Below are 15,905 nucleotides of genomic sequence, written 5' to 3'. Positions count from 1 at the left end.
TTTATACATGGTATGCCTACTATTTGATTGCAGTGTTACACATGGTATGCACACAACACAAAATAGAAACATTCCATTTTCAACAATTATTATTTATTATTTATTTTTTTTCTTCTTTGATCCTAATTCAATCATTATGCACACATAGACGTGTGTGTAATTCACACATATAGAAAGGGAGCCTGACTCACACACATGCCCGTGCGAATGAGTTTGGTTATTCAATTCAGTTTGCAGATGCGGCCAAATTTGACTTTATTTATTTTTTATTTTTTATTTTTTCTTAATAATTTATGAGATTAGAGAAATAGAAACAAAATCAGGAAGAGGGGGTCAGTAGATCAGTCACAGTCATAGCTGATTCGCCTAGCGTTCTTACGTTTCTGGATATACATATATATACAAATACACATACACACACACAAACATTTACGCCTCCAAGCCCTTCTTTCGAACGTTTCACGTTTCTCGTTTCTCGTTTATGCTCTTCTTCTCTATCAACCCTTGAATCCACTAGTTTATACACATATATAAACACACACACACACACACATATATATATTAATTTATTTATGTATTCATATCTTGTTCGTGTTGGTATTTGTATCAATTTCCTCAAGTTGATACTGGTCACGATCCGCCAAATTGTGAAAAACAATTAATAACTGTTCGAATTGTGTGTCAATTCAAATTGTGAATTTGATCTGAATTATACATAAATAAAAAAAAGAATTAGGGTTTTCAATTCTTTGGAGAATGCCACAGGACTGTTCGTCGGAACTAGAGCCAGACGACTCTGATGCTGAGTTTGTTGAAATCGATCCTTCTGGTCGGTATGGTCGGGTCAGTATATGCATAACTTGTATGTATTTATGAATTCAGATTATCATTCCTGTGTTTTGCTTGAAATATAACTAATGATTTATGACATTTTTTTTATTGCTATTAGTCTATTTTATTATTATTTTTTTGAAGTTATATTAGTATTTGGAACCATTGTTGGAAATGTGAGTTTATTGGTGATTAAATCTGCAGTATAAAGAAATTCTAGGCAAAGGGGCTTTCAAGAAAGTGTATCCTTTGATGGGTTTTTATTTTATTGTCATTTTACGTTTTAGAGCAGTAGGATATGCATTTGAGACATAAATTGTATGTAGAATTATTGTTTTCTATCCTTGATGAGTTGTGGGTATTTAGATATAGAGCATTTGATGAATTGGAAGGAATTGAAGTAGCTTGGAATCAAGTTAAAGTTGCTGATCTCTTACGGAATTCGGAGGATTTGGAGCGTCTGTACTCAGAAGTTCATTTGCTTCAAACTCTCAAGCACAAGAACATTATTAAATTTTATAATTCATGGGTGGACACGAAAAGTGAGAATATTAACTTCATCACCGAGATTTTCACTTCTGGGACATTGCGGCAGTATGTTTTCTTATAATACTTTGTTTTTCATATAAATTAATGTTAAATTTCGTTTGTGGTATTGGTGGTTGATTCATTTGTATACACTGTGAATAGGTATCGTCAGAAGCATAAGCATGTTGACTTGAGAGCATTGAAGAAATGGTCTCGGCAGATCTTAGAAGGACTTTTCTATCTTCACGGCCATGATCCTCCGGTTATTCATCGGGATCTAAAGTGTGACAATATTTTTATTAATGGAAATCAAGGCGAGGTGAAAATTGGTGACTTAGGACTTGCAGCCATTCTTCGCCAGGCTCGTTCAGCTCACAGTGTCATTGGTGAGCACTTCTGTTATTTTATTCTCTTTTTTGGTTTTGTTTTTTGAAGTTGAATTACCGTACATGACTGCAAGTGGAGGAAACAATGTAATTGTTATTAAATATCAGGTACTCCAGAGTTCATGGCACCAGAGCTTTACGAGGAGGAATACAATGAGCTTGTAGATATTTATGCCTTCGGTATGTGTTTGCTGGAATTGGTGACCTTTGAGTATCCATATGCTGAATGTGCCAATGCTGCTCAAATATACAAGAAAGTGACATCTGTAAGGCATTCATGACTCCTTGGTCCATTATATTTGACCCATTTGTCTCTTTTACTTGCCTGCTCCATAATATTCGACTGTCTCTTGTCAAAGAAGACGTTTTGACATTTGAAAGTCCTAATAACTCCTGCTCAACTGGTCAAGATTCATCATCAGTTATCCTTATGTTATGCGAATCTTCTTTTGATAATTGATGCTAGATCTATCTTTTCATTAATCATTTGAATGACAATACGCCACCAGGCACCAGAATGCTTATGTATACTCAAAATTCTACAGCTCAACTCAACCCATCCCAACGAAGCAATTTCCCACTACGTAGTCAAGATTCTATCTGTGGACTAAATGATGGCCTTTTAATTTCATGCTAATCATTTATGTGCCTGGTAGATTGACTTCCATTATATCATTTAATTGTTTTATAACCCAATTCTGTTTCAGTACTTTTAGCTGAAGTGGAGGGATTTAATCACCAGCTGGATGGAATTCAGATTTCTTATTGTCCTTTTCTTTTCTTTTATGATTTTGTTTTAAGAAATCTCAAAAAATCCCCCTGAATGTAAATTCGTTACGTATTAAGAGAATTTCCATTTTGTTTGTTCCCCTTTAAGAAAACTAAAGTGTACATATATATATATATATATATATGAGATGCACTGGCATTTAATATTAAGTTTAATACCATTATGATCTTTATGTTGAGTAATATGCGCTAGAAAAATCATAAAACTTCTACTTCACAATCAACTTTTAGCTGATAAACAAGAATCATGTTGTAATGAAAATCTGCTTAATTTTTTAAAAGTGTTGCAATTGGCACCTACCGCCATTTCAATGCTAATAAAAGAATCAAAGTCATCTGTATTTTATTTCTCTGAATCAAAGTCATTTTTATTGCATGTGATGTTTTTGAAATGTTATGACTATTATATGTGACCATTATCTCCTTGACCCATTAGTGATGAACCAATTTGTGGGGCTAATGAAATTAAAAATTCTACTTCATCGCTTGTAAAATTAATATCTGTCTTCTATGTCTCTCTACTTTCTCTTACCTCTATTTCCACCACCATCATTGTGTCATAACCTCAACCACCACCCAACAGGCCTTCCCTCTCTCATCGTACTACTTGGAATCCCACTCTTGACCCCTTTCTCTATAAATATCTGTATAATTTAATAATGTAAACAATTTCTAACTAGAAAACAAACTAATCGATTTTCCTTTGGGGATAGCCATGCTCAAATGGGAACTCTTCGAGGGTGATGGAATTGGGGGATGGCCATGGACCCTGGACTCTTTTATTACTCTATTTGCATGGTAATGTGGAGTTCCCCTCTAATTTGAATTGCACAACAATATTCAAGTGATCTCTTGTGTGTGTCTGTATAAACATATTAGGATATGAATAACTCAACAAGAAGGATAAATAAAATGGTCAAGTCATGGTGAAATGGGCAAGTCATGGGTGGGCCTTTCCATTATTTTTTTTTTCCATTTTTAATATTATCGACCAGTGGTATAATTTCACAACTAACAACATTTAAGTGCTCTTGTGTGTGTAAACATATTAGGATATAAAGGACTGAACAAGAACAAGGATAGGCCATTGTGAAATGGGCAAGTCATGGATGGGCCTTTCCATTATCTTTTTTCCATTTTTAATATTATTGCTATGTGCTATAATTTTATAGGATGGGTATATTGTTAAAAGAATTAGAACACTTTAGAAAATTGTGCACCTGTACTAATGGTAACCTGACATTGTGGTCCAAATTGCAAGTTTTTTTTTATGTTTTTTTGTTGAGGTCAAAGGGTTACATGCAGAAAATTAATAGTTCAAGGCTTTCCCCAACCCCATTTTGACTTATATATTTATTTGAACAACGAAAATGTAGTTTGCATGTTTCAAGTTGCTTTTAACGGCCACATAACGACTAATGTTGAGGTCTGATTTGCTCACTTTTGTTAGTTCGGGTAGTAAGTGGAATATTGCAAAGAATCTATTGTTTAGGCAAGTTTTATGCATTTGTTTTTTTAATATCATTTGTTTTATGTCATCAATGATGACTAGGATGCTAATCACTGTAACAATAGTACTAATAAGATATTAAAAAAAATAATAATAAAGTAATTAAAAATAATAAAATAATAAAGCAAAGAATCTATTGTTTGGCACCCCTGGTTATGTGCTTGCAGGCAGATTGCGTCTCTTGAAGGAGAATCTTAAGACTTGGAATAAAGAGGTCTTTGGGAATCTGGAATGGAGAAAAATCGGGTTCTTGCTGAGATTGTGGTTATAGACCAGATGGAGGGTCAAGGGGATTTGGTGGAAGCTTTGAAGGTTAGGAGGGCGAAGTGCAAGGCAGAGTTCACTGAGATTGCAATCATGGAGGAGATCTCGTGGAGGCAAAAATCTCGAGCTTTGTGGCTTAAGGAAGGGGATAGAAACACAAAAAATTTCCACAGATTGGCCAATGCTCATAGAAGAGGCAATCATATAGGGAGGATTCGGGTTGAGGGGGTTATTTTTTGTAAGGAGGAGGAGATCTGCAAAGGATTTTCAGAGTTTTTTAACAAGTTCACAGAGACTGTTAAGTGGAGACCTTTGCTTAAAGGGATGCAGTTTGACTCTATTTCTGAGGAGGAGTGCTTGGGCTTGGAGTTGCCTTTTTCTGAGGAGGAAGTTCTGATGGCTTTGAAGAGTTGCAATGAAGATAAAGCCCTAAGTCCAGATGGATTTACCTTGAGATTTCTTCTTAAGTGCTGGGAGGTGGTTAAAAGGGGAGGTGATGGGCACTTTTCATGCTTTCCATTCTCCGGGATCTTATGAGAAAAGCTTGAATGCCACGTTCATTGCTCTCATTCCAAAAGAAAAGGGGGGGGGGGGGGGGGGGGGGACTTTAGATTGCGTAGTGGGGTCCCGAGTGTTCTTTGTAAGTTGGACATTGAGAAGGCGTATGATCATGTGAGTTGGAGCTTCCTTCTTTACCTGATGGAGAGGATAGGGTTCGGTGATAGGTGGAGGAGATGGATGCATTTTTGTATTTCCAGTGCTCGCTTTTCGATCCTTGTTAATGGTGCTCCTACCGATTTTTTCTCTAGCTCAAGGGGCTTGAGACAGGGGGATCCTCTCTCCCCCTTCTTGTTCTTGTTTGTGATGGAGGCCCTTAGTAGATTGAAGAAAAGGGCTACTGAGTTGGGTCTTTTGAGGGGCTTTCGGTGGGCAGGGATGCTGTTTCTCAGTTGGAGATCTCTCATTTGATGTTTGCTGATGACACTTTAGTTCTTTGTGATGCGAATGTGTCCCAGATCAGATATCTAAGATGTGTTTTGATTTGGTTCCAAGTTGTCTCCGGCCTTAAGGTGAATGTGGGCAAGAGTGTTTTGGTGCCGGTTGGGGAGGTCCCTGAGATTGAGGCTTTTGCTGACATTCTTGGTTGTCGTACTGGTTCATTTTCCATTTATTACTTAGGTTTGCCTCTAGGTGCTCCTTCGAGGTGTGTGGGGATTTGGGACCCAGTGGTGGATAGATTTGAGAGTAGGTTGGCCGGTTGGAAGAAGAAGTATCTTTCTAAGGGCGGTAGGGTCACTCTGATTAAGAGCACCCTCTCTTGCCTTCCCACTTATTTTATCTCTCTTTTTCAGATTCCCTCTTCAGTTGCGGAGAGGATTGAGAGGTTGCAGTGTAATTTTTTGTTGGGGGGGTAGAGGTGAAGAGTTTTAAGTTTCATTTGGTGCGATGGGAACAGGTTTGTAGGCCAATTCGGAATGGTGGGTTGGGTCTCCGTAGATTGGTGCCTTTTAATAAGGCCCTCATTGGGAAATGGTTGTGGAGGTTTGGTGTGGAGAGACATTGGCTTTGGAGAAGGATTGTGGCTTGTCGTTTTGGGGAGATGAGGGGAGGGTGGAGTTCTCTGGAAGTAAGGGATCCTCGGGGGGGTGGGGGTCTAGAAATTTATTCGAAAGGGTTGGGATGAATTTTCTATACACATTCGGTTTCGTCTTAGAGATGGGAGGAGGATTTGTTTTTGGGAGGATGTGTGGTGTGGTGATGTTCCTCTCGCTCTCTCTTTTCCTCAGCTTCATAGGATTGCTTCGGATAGGCAGGCCATGGTGGTTAACTGTTATCATCTTGATAATGGGAGACTGGTTTGGGATGTTCGATTCAAGCGTTTTTTTCAGGATTGGGAGATCGAGACTATTCGTTTCTTGGAGCTGTTGTATCGCCAGAGGATTGTGGAGGAGGATTCGGATTGTTGGTCTTGGGTTGCAAACTCCCAGGGCCGTTTTGAGGTGAGGTCTTTCTTCAGGTGTCTCTCGTTTGATCCTGGAGTTCGTTTCCCTTGGAAGTCTGTTTGGCGTTCTAAGGCTCCTCTCAAGGTGGCTTTCTTTGTGTGGACTTCGGTTTTGGGTAGGATCTTAACCCAGGATAATTTGAGAAGGAGAAGCCAGGTGGTGGTCAATCGTTGTTGTATGTGTCTTCGTGATGAGGAATCAATGGATCACTTTCTCATTCATTGCTCTTTGGCTAGAGAGTGTTGGGATTTGATGCTTGGCTTATTTAGGTTTTCTTAGGTTATGCCAGGATCCGCTAGAGGGTTGATTGAGGCGTGGAGAGGTTGCCTTGTGGGGGCTCATAGTCAGGATGCGTGGGGGGCTATGCCGCTTTGTGTGTGGTGGTGTATTTGGTTTGAAAGAAATAGGAGATATTTTGAAGGAAAGACGATGTCGATTTCGATGCTTAAATTCTCGATTCTTTCCACTCTTTTTTATTGGGTTTCAGGGAGAGATCATAGATTGTTGGAGGAGATTGTTGACTTTTTGGCCTCCTTGAAGGTTTGAGGCCTTTGTAGTCTTTTGTTTTTTCTTGGGATCCGCTCCCCTCTTAAGCGTTTTTTAATAAAATTTTATTTATATAAAAAAAGATAATGAAAGAATGATCCCGAATTTTTCATACTCTTGACGTCGTCAAAGTGAATAACATTAATTGTCACTTGGGAATGACCATCAATGGACACATTTATATATATGGACATGGGAATACTAACATGATCGAAGTGAAACAGGTGTGGTGCGAGACACCTGATTAAGCTCCAAAGTGTACCCCCAGTCTATGACTTATAAGGACTTACTCTCTACGTTTAAGTCTTGTAGCCAGCACAAAACCATGAGAAGTTCCTCTCGACTGATAAAAATCGATGATTCATGGCAGTTTTGGAGGAAATTTTTACTACGAATAAACCTAGAAGCTAACTGGAATTCCTTTGTACAGAGAAACTTCAAAGAAGACTGAAGCCCCCTGAGATGTTCCTCTCTATGGATAAACTTTGAGGATGATCCAAGATTGTCAAAGAGTTCCCTTCTATGCCTGCATCTCGACGAACTAGATAGCGAGAGATGCTGACAAATCAAAGGCAAAATTTGTAGGGACTTTTTGAAGGGTTCTTCAGAAATTCTAGGATCTGTTGGGTTAGGCGGTTTAGATTCAGGGATCGTTGAGGAGTTACTCTACCAAGAGTGCTGACTTCCCTTGACCTGTCACGAAGGAAGAGAGAGTAGGATAATTCTTCTAATGGAGCCATCTCATTTACATTAAATCCACCCTTGACATCTGTTCTTCCTTTAACCCAATGAGGCTTGCCAATTTACCTCGAGTCCTTAATATCTGTTCAGTCATCTAATCTATGTAAACATGCCTAAGGACAAGAACGATTTGCTTTTAAATAATGGTCTTTACCCAACAGAGAGTATTAAAAGAGTATATAAGAAATTAATAAGGTAGGTTGAGTAGTAGAAAGAAAGAAAAGTATATCGTCGAGAAAAGTATATCGTCGAGAAACCTTTCCTTAGCTAAAAGATTGGTTACAAACTAAAGATATGGGATAGCACTTAATCACCACCATATGGAGGATTATCTAAGGGGAATCTGGCCCCCTCCTCCTCTCAAGTCTCGTTCTTGGAGGTTCATTGTGACAGCCTGGACCTCCACCTAGCCTTTTATCTACTATTAATTTCACATTGTTTAAAGTGATTCCTCATATCATTACTATATAAACACATGTTGTCTAGAGGCATGCTTTTTTTGTTTTTGCATGTCCTGTGATTTCTCAAATGTTTCTACGTTATAGCTGAAAATTTGATCTTCATTGTGAAATCAATAAATCTAATACTCCTTCCGCCCCAAAATAAGTGTCATATTTTCCTTTTGTGTAATGTCCCAAAATAAAAGTAAACTTTCCTTTTTGGAATATTCCAAATTTTAACTTTTCTAAATTATCTATAGGGTTTGAAACTTTAGTCAAATTAATAAAGTAAATTTTATACTTGAAATATTACTTTATCAAAAAAAGAAAGTAAATTTTATACTTGTTGGGTTAGTTTTTCTATTTTTTACAGGCGGAGGGAGTAGTTGAAGTCTACTTGGCATGAAATCATAATAATATTGGTGCCAGAAAGGTTAAAAGTTGATATAAAACCAAAACAGTCATTCTGCATTTATCTAATTTTAACCTTGGTGATGATGATGACGATGATTTACTTTTAACCATGGTGCAGCATTTATTTACATTTAATACTAGTCATTTTGTTTTTCATTAGCTGATTCTGGTTAATGCTATGATTTATGTTGCCAAATTGCCACCCCAAAATTTTGAACAAATATGCTTTCTGGAGTTTTAATTGGGTAAATGTTTCACAAAACTTCAAAGACAGATGTACTTTGCACTATTAGAATGGGATTTTGAGTTATTCTTTTCCTTTTCTTTTAAGTAGGGAATCAAGCCAGCATCATTGATGAAGGTGAAGGATCCTGGAGTCAAGGAATTTATTGAAAAATGTATAGCAAATTTCTCTGATCGGTTGTCTGCCAAGGAACTTTTAGTGGATCCTTTTCTCAAGCCAGATGAGGATAATGGAGTTTTAGGTCGGCCCTTGCAACCCCATCCTCATCATGCAGGTAAATTTAATTTGTAAAGCAATTGCAAAACCCCAAAAGCCTTTGTTGTTTTGTCCCAGTTTCTGAAACAACAAATTTACAGGTGATAGTCATGACCAATTCAGCATTGGTAAAGCAACCAAGGACTCTGTGCCTGAGGGAAGTCGAGACTTCATGGTGCAAGGTCAAAGGAAATATCTCAATACAATATTTCTAAAGCTACGAATAGCAGATTCGACAGGTTGTCTGTTGTTTCTCGTTTCTCTATTTCTTTTCAGTTACTTGATTCTCATTCCAAGAAAATATCTGCTTATTAGCATTCATAAATCTTGTAACTGAAATTTGCCACCTTGCCCAGGTCATTTCCGGAATATCCACTTCCCATTTGATATTGAGGTTGATACGGCAATTGCTGTTGCTAGTGAAATGGTTGAAGAGCTGGACCTGTCAGATCAAGATGTATCAACCATTGCTGAGATGATCGACTCCGAGATACGTACCTATATTCCAGATTGGGCGCCTAAAGAACTTTCAGGAGATAATGATGGTTGTGAAGTAGTTTCTGATGGCTCTGCCTCTGTGACTCAGGATGACTTCGCTTCTCCCCTGACAAATAAGTCTGCCCCTTCTAGTAGTCTTGTATTGGAACGATTGCCTTCAGGTCGGAAGTTTTGGTCTGATTCACCCAAAGCAGGTGATGGAAACTCTCCAGGTAAACTTGGCCCTTCAAATTTATCCCAAACAGATTTGGGGACCCCTCTAGATAGCTGGACTGAAGACAATGAAGAATCACCTTTTACCTGTAGAGATGGGGACAGTTCAAATGATCCTGCTTCACTCGAGCAAACTCAGGATGATCATGTGCTCGAAACTTATGTGTCTGCTGATACACAATTGGATGAATATAGTGGAATTTCAGATCCATGTTCCAGCAGTGGGCCTCCTCTCTTGGAAGGAAAAGATCAAATATTGAGGGACACCAACTCAGATGATGTCAGAATCATTATGGAGAAACTTGAGCATCTGTTGGTTGAGCAGCATAGGGAGCTAGATGAACTTAAACGGAAGCATGAATTAGCTGTATCAAATCTTTTGAAGGAACTTCCTCCAGAAATTCATCGCAAAGTTATTAACGTTTGTAACCTAAAGAGATCTGGCTATAGAATGCTGTGAGGCACGATGCTTCTCTGGAAATTATATTGACGCAGGCTCCTTACACATATGTAAAGTTGCTGTCTCACAACTAAGCTGTGGTAATAATTTGGGTAGTTCTTTGATTGCGCCAATTGTCTTAGTCACCCTAAAAGGTTTGAAGATATTCCGGAAAGCTCAAACATTTACAGACTGCTGGGAAGGTGGGAAGCCGGAGTCAGTAGCTGAAAATTGCATCGCTGGAGCTGTCTTCAAAGACAGGTTAATCACTGTGAAAAATATCGGATTTGGAACGGGGGTATTGCTTATTTTCGAGAGAGGGGCATTATCATAGCTCAGGGAGGAATCAGTACAACATTCTTTGCGATGAAGTAGGTGGATTATACTATGCTGCTGATTTGAGATACTTGCTGGACGATTGTGAATATCTGCAACACAAGTTTTGCCAATGCGTAAAGAATTTTTTACTTGTCATCGGTACGCAAGTGCAACATGTTTTGTATGTCCTGATATAGTTTATGTGAATCTTAAATTCGAAAATGTGTATACTTGAACATGGGTACATAATTTGTGTATAGGTTGATTGTTTTAGAATTATGCCTGCTGAGGTTATAACCTAAATCGCGTCTTTCAATTTAGTGGATTCATTGGGATGTTTATACTCCAAATCTGCAGGATTAATCGTTTTTCTCTCATGTATAATGCACATGCTGTCCAAACAAAATGTGTGGGGATATGCTGTGCTTGTGTACTCGTGGAGCCGGATCCTTTGTAGGCACGGCACCATGCCATAAGTGCGCTCAACATAATTAAATTGGGTTGAAATTAAATTTAATTGTGTTTAAGTAATATGTCGAAACACAATTTGATTGGGTTGAGCGCATATAATTAAATCGGGTTGAAATTAAACTTAATTGTGTTTAAGTAATATGTCAAAACACGATTTGATTGGGTTGAGCGCATACAACACACTACATAAGAGAACCCGTTACAGTAAAGGATCTAAATGTGCACTCATGAGACTTACATGTGGGTGTGAAAGCTTTCAATGCACATGTGAGAGAGAGAGATAGAGAGAGGGTATGTGCAGAAGTTGAACGGTAGGGTATTATGTGCACAAGTTGAACTTCCTTTTATTTTATTATTATAGTAATTTAAATATGATTATGTGTACGAACGAGTTTGGATGTAATGTGTTGAAATACGATTTAATTGTATTCAACGCACACAATATACTATAATAGAGAATCGAATTCAACATTCTCGTTATAACAGAAAATTCAGACTCTTAACGTGCCCACATAAATGGAGTGAATTTAACATTATCGTTATTATAGAGAATTCAAACTCCGCGTGCGTACACAAGGGAGGGGGATGTACCCCAAACCCATGACAGGGGAGTAGGAAGTGATGGAGAGTTTCAAATTAGAGGGATGAAGGCTGGGAGAAAATGCCCATGATGGGGCCTCTTTATCCTCGAATTAGAGTACCTGAAGCAAATACGTGCCAGAAACAGAGACTCACCTTTGTGGACTAATGTAAATCACAATCAATCACTTTCTTTTCCATTAGCCACAATAAAGTGACCTTCATGACATTATGTACCGTGACCAAAATAAGTGTTGAACCTACTTATTATACACTAAAGGTGAAATAAACACCACAAATAAGTGTGGTGTGAATGGATCACAAGGACCTCCTTAATTGTTTGGTCCACCCTCCACTAGCACAGATAAATTTCATTACTCTAAATAACACTAGCTTTCACCACATCACTGCAAAAGTGGACAGTGTTAACCAAGAAATAGGCAGCTTTCCCCACAAGTTGGACCGATAATTATGGTTTTTTTTTTTTTTTTTTTTTTTTTTTTTTTTTTTTTTTTTGTGATAAAAATGTTAAGATTTAATGGTTAGAAGAAAGGGTGCAAGACTTGAACACGAACTCTCTTACAGGGAACTACTCAACTCCTAAAACAACACGACACTTGTATAGTATAATTTAAATGAGTACATTCTTTATATTTATCTCACTAATTTACAGTCTAATCTAATGATTTAAAAAAAAGCAACTTAGACCAAATTAGGTTTACCATCAATTTCTCCTTTCAAGACTCCTTGTAAGCTTAGATATGCACGTCAGAATGTTGAATTATATACTAAAATAAATGAAAACAAAATAGGGTTGTAAGTTCTGCGTGTTAATCAAAATTTAACGAAGACCAATCTGAATTTAGACAATCATTTTTATAATTAGAGTTGAACTTTGATTTAAGTATCAACAACTAGAGCCAAAGCCGAATCAAATTCTATATTAAAATAATAATAATAATAAATAAATAAATAATAAAAAATTATGTATTTCTTAAGTTTAAATATTACATATATATATGTATATATTTCGAATTATAATCACCATCTTCTTCTCAATTTCTTTTTGTTTGAATCTTAATTTATTGTATATAAATATTTTGGAGAATTAATTCCTTAAGAATTTGTTTTTAATTTTTAGAAATTTACATTTAGTTCTTAAAAAAATTTATGCCACATAAGTAATTTAAGGTTAAACTAACTCGAAAGACAAAAACAACTTGGTATTTATCCTGATTTCTTTAACCTGAGAATAAATTAAAACCAGTGGGGTGTGATTCTATTTTGTAGCTGGAATATGAAACTGTAATTACCCAAACAACCCCATTAGCCTACGTGTCACCATATGAGTCAATTGCACAGAAATTTGATGACACCACCACCAGCCTACTTATCTAAGAGGTAGAAATGGATAAAACCCCATACGAGAGGCCTCCTTTGAGTCTGGCCGGAGATAATACACAAGCCCTTCAATCTCCTCAACCACCCATCTCTTCTCCACTCCCAACTCATACTTACTCTCTCTAAAAACCCTCTCTTTCTCTCTCTAGAGCCCCATACCAAAATCACCATGGCAGTTTCAACAGCCACAGCTCCATCAAAACTCATATCCCCATACTCTCCCCCCTCTTCAGCTTCATCATCCCAGTCAATTTCACTCTCAAATCTCACTTTTCACTCAAAACCCACAAAGCTAACACTCTCTTCTTCCTTCATCACCACTCCTTCCACCATATTCCTTCAATCCCCCACCACCACCACCACCTCCACCGCCGTCCGCCACCGTCGCTCTCTCACCGTCCGAGCAGCAAGAGGCAAATTCGAGCGGAAGAAGCCCCATGTCAACATCGGCACCATCGGACACGTCGACCACGGCAAGACCACCCTCACTGCCGCCCTCACCATGGCCCTAGCCTCCATGGGGAACAGTGCCCCCAAGAAGTACGACGAGATCGACGCCGCGCCGGAGGAACGCGCCCGTGGTATCACCATCAACACCGCCACCGTCGAGTACGAGACCGAGAACCGCCACTACGCCCACGTGGACTGCCCCGGACACGCAGATTATGTGAAGAACATGATCACTGGCGCCGCCCAGATGGACGGAGCCATCCTCGTCGTCTCCGGCGCGGACGGCCCCATGCCCCAGACCAAAGAGCACATCCTGTTGGCCAAACAGGTCGGAGTCCCCAACATGGTCGTCTTCCTGAACAAACAGGACCAAGTAGATGATGAGGAATTGCTTCAATTGGTCGAATTGGAGGTTCGTGAGCTCTTATCTTCATATGAATTTCCTGGTGATGATGTACCCATTATTTCTGGTTCTGCATTGTTAGCATTAGAAGCTTTGATGGCAAACCCTCTCTTGAAAAGGGGTGAAAATGAATGGGTCGATAAGATTTATGAATTAATGGATTCTGTTGATAGTTATATACCAATTCCTCAACGCCAAACTGAGCTTCCATTTCTCCTCGCCGTCGAGGATGTGTTTTCGATCACCGGTCGTGGCACGGTGGCCACGGGCCGTGTCGAGAGGGGTACTGTTAAGGTAGGAGAGACCATTGATATTGTGGGTTTGAGAGACACACGAAACACTACTGTAACTGGGGTTGAGATGTTTCAGAAAATTCTGGATGAGGCAATGGCTGGGGATAATGTGGGTTTGTTGTTGAGAGGTATTCAGAAGATTGATATACAGAGAGGGATGGTGTTGGCAAAGCCTGGAAGTATCACACCACACACAAAGTTTGAAGCCATTGTGTATGTGTTGAAGAAGGAGGAGGGTGGAAGGCACTCCCCATTTTTCGCGGGTTATAGGCCGCAGTTTTACATGAGGACTACTGATGTGACTGGGAAGGTTACTTCTATCATGAATGATAAAGATGAGGAGTCAAAGATGGTTATGCCCGGTGATAGGGTCAAGATGGTTGTTGAACTTATAATGCCGGTGGCTTGCGAGCAAGGGATGAGGTTTGCCATTAGAGAAGGGGGAAAGACTGTTGGTGCAGGTGTTATCCAGTCCATTATTGAGTGATAACATGACTTGATGCTCTTCACTTTTGGTTGGTTTGATGGTTTCATATATATCCTTCACTTTATGAAATTGTTTTGCCCATTTACCAGACATCATGAATCCAATGTCATATATTTTGCGGTTTTGCTGTTACTTTTGCTGTGTGTTAATGTCGTAGTTTAGTTGGACAATATTCTTGTGATCATTGTTTATTCTGTTGTTGAACTAATTATAGTCTAGTTATCAGAACTTTTACCAGACATCATGAATCCAATGTCATATATTTTGCGGTTTTGCTGTTACTTTTGCTGTGTGTTAATGTCTTAGTTTAGTTGGACAATATTCTTGTGATCATTGTTTATTCTATTGTTGAACTAATTATAGTCTAGTTATCAGAACTTTGCCTGCAGAAATGAGAGAGTTTTGCAACTATGCCTAGATTTTGCTGTTACTTTTCTTATGTGCTAGTTTAGTTGGACAATATTCTTGTGATCATTGTTGAACTATTTATAGTCGAGTTATCAGAAATTTGCTTCCTTGCAGAAATGAGAAGGTTTTGCAACTACTTTGTGATTCTAACTCAAACAATTCTGGGCAGAGTTTTGACAATGATGTGATAGTGTTTCATATTTGTTGGGTGCTTGCATTAAGCAAGCACTTTATTAAGGCTATGAAATTTATGTCATAACTCCTTTGTGATTCTGTCTTCTTTCCGCTTCAACTATAAATCCTTAAATTGGTGGACTTGGAGCCAATATATCTAACAAGTGTCATTTCCATGAAGTTGGAAATGAAAGTTCATTGTACCAAGGTTGCTTTCAAATCTCTAAATTATAATGAACTTTTCTCATCTTGTCACAATTACCCTAATTTGATTACAAATAATGAGAGAAAAATTATCTCAGTTCATATACTAATTGTGGTAGTTTGGTACTATTTTCCTGGACAGATAAATTAGTGAATTTTTATTTCCTTCAAAAAATTCTAGGCTTATGTTGATATATAGTTGTCTGGTGCTACATTAGTTGAAATTGTATGTACAAACAAGAACATTGAGTGCATAATTATGTTTGCCCAATTGCAGTGTTGTGTTCTGAGTTTGTATTTGCCTATTTAAAATTTTGCTACATATACCCCTTCATCAACTGCTCCTCACCTTCTCTTTTCTTCAACTAGGCTGCAACACTTCGAAATCAGCAGTATTTTTATAACTTTAAATATAAAATTAACTGTTGATTTCGAAATTGTGTTAAGAAGTGGTTTATAATAGTCAGCAAAGTAGCATATGCAGTCCCTTGGAAAGGGAATGATGGACATGCCAAATTATAGGACTGATAGATCTCAAAAAATTGCTTTGATGTCGATGTGAATGCATAGGGTTATACTGGGAGGAGGAACTGTTGGAAGTGTTCAAGCACTCGCT

At 38.3% G+C, this 15,905-nt stretch overlaps 2 protein-coding genes across 2 annotated transcripts; both read left to right on the top strand.

Annotated features, from left to right (window-relative positions):
- Window positions 1-221: 221 nt before the first annotated feature.
- Window positions 222-10,739, top strand: LOC132303780 (probable serine/threonine-protein kinase WNK3). The gene is made up of 8 exons (XM_059801201.1): window positions 222-843; window positions 1,036-1,073; window positions 1,198-1,425; window positions 1,522-1,745; window positions 1,854-2,011; window positions 8,787-8,970; window positions 9,053-9,190; window positions 9,308-10,739. The coding sequence occupies exons 1-8, from the start codon at window positions 757-759 to the stop codon at window positions 10,120-10,122; spliced, it is 1,872 nt and encodes a 623-aa protein (XP_059657184.1). The 5' UTR covers window positions 222-756; the 3' UTR covers window positions 10,123-10,739.
- A 2,155-nt stretch (window positions 10,740-12,894) lies between these two features.
- LOC132303779 (elongation factor TuB, chloroplastic) lies at window positions 12,895-14,784 on the top strand. Its single transcript, XM_059801200.1, has one exon. The coding sequence runs from the start codon at window positions 13,040-13,042 to the stop codon at window positions 14,501-14,503; it is 1,464 nt and encodes a 487-aa protein (XP_059657183.1). The 5' UTR covers window positions 12,895-13,039; the 3' UTR covers window positions 14,504-14,784.
- The last annotated feature ends 1,121 nt before the right edge of the window (window positions 14,785-15,905 follow it).

Source organism: Cornus florida, unplaced genomic scaffold (genome assembly GCF_030987335.1).
Source record: "Cornus florida cultivar Cherokee Brave unplaced genomic scaffold, ASM3098733v1 CherokeeBrave_3.0.0_Hap2_Chr04, whole genome shotgun sequence".
In the NCBI taxonomy this organism is placed as follows: domain Eukaryota; kingdom Viridiplantae; phylum Streptophyta; class Magnoliopsida; order Cornales; family Cornaceae; genus Cornus; species Cornus florida.
This window is presented reverse-complemented; position numbering and strand designations above follow the sequence as displayed.

What these genes read in the sequence shown, in the direction of transcription:
- LOC132303780 (XM_059801201.1), top strand. Translation starts at nt 757, where the DNA reads ATGCCACAGGACTGTTCGTCGGAACTAGAGCCAGACGACTCTGATGCT. An exon ending in CTTCTGGTCGGTATGGTCGG is followed by an intron (nt 844 to 1,035) that starts GTCAGTATATGC and finishes TTAAATCTGCAG; the next exon opens with TATAAAGAAATTCTAGGCAA. An exon ending in ACCCCATCCTCATCATGCAG is followed by an intron (nt 8,971 to 9,052) that starts GTAAATTTAATT and finishes ACAAATTTACAG; the next exon opens with GTGATAGTCATGACCAATTC.
- LOC132303779 (XM_059801200.1), top strand. Translation starts at nt 13,040, where the DNA reads ATGGCAGTTTCAACAGCCACAGCTCCATCAAAACTCATATCCCCATAC.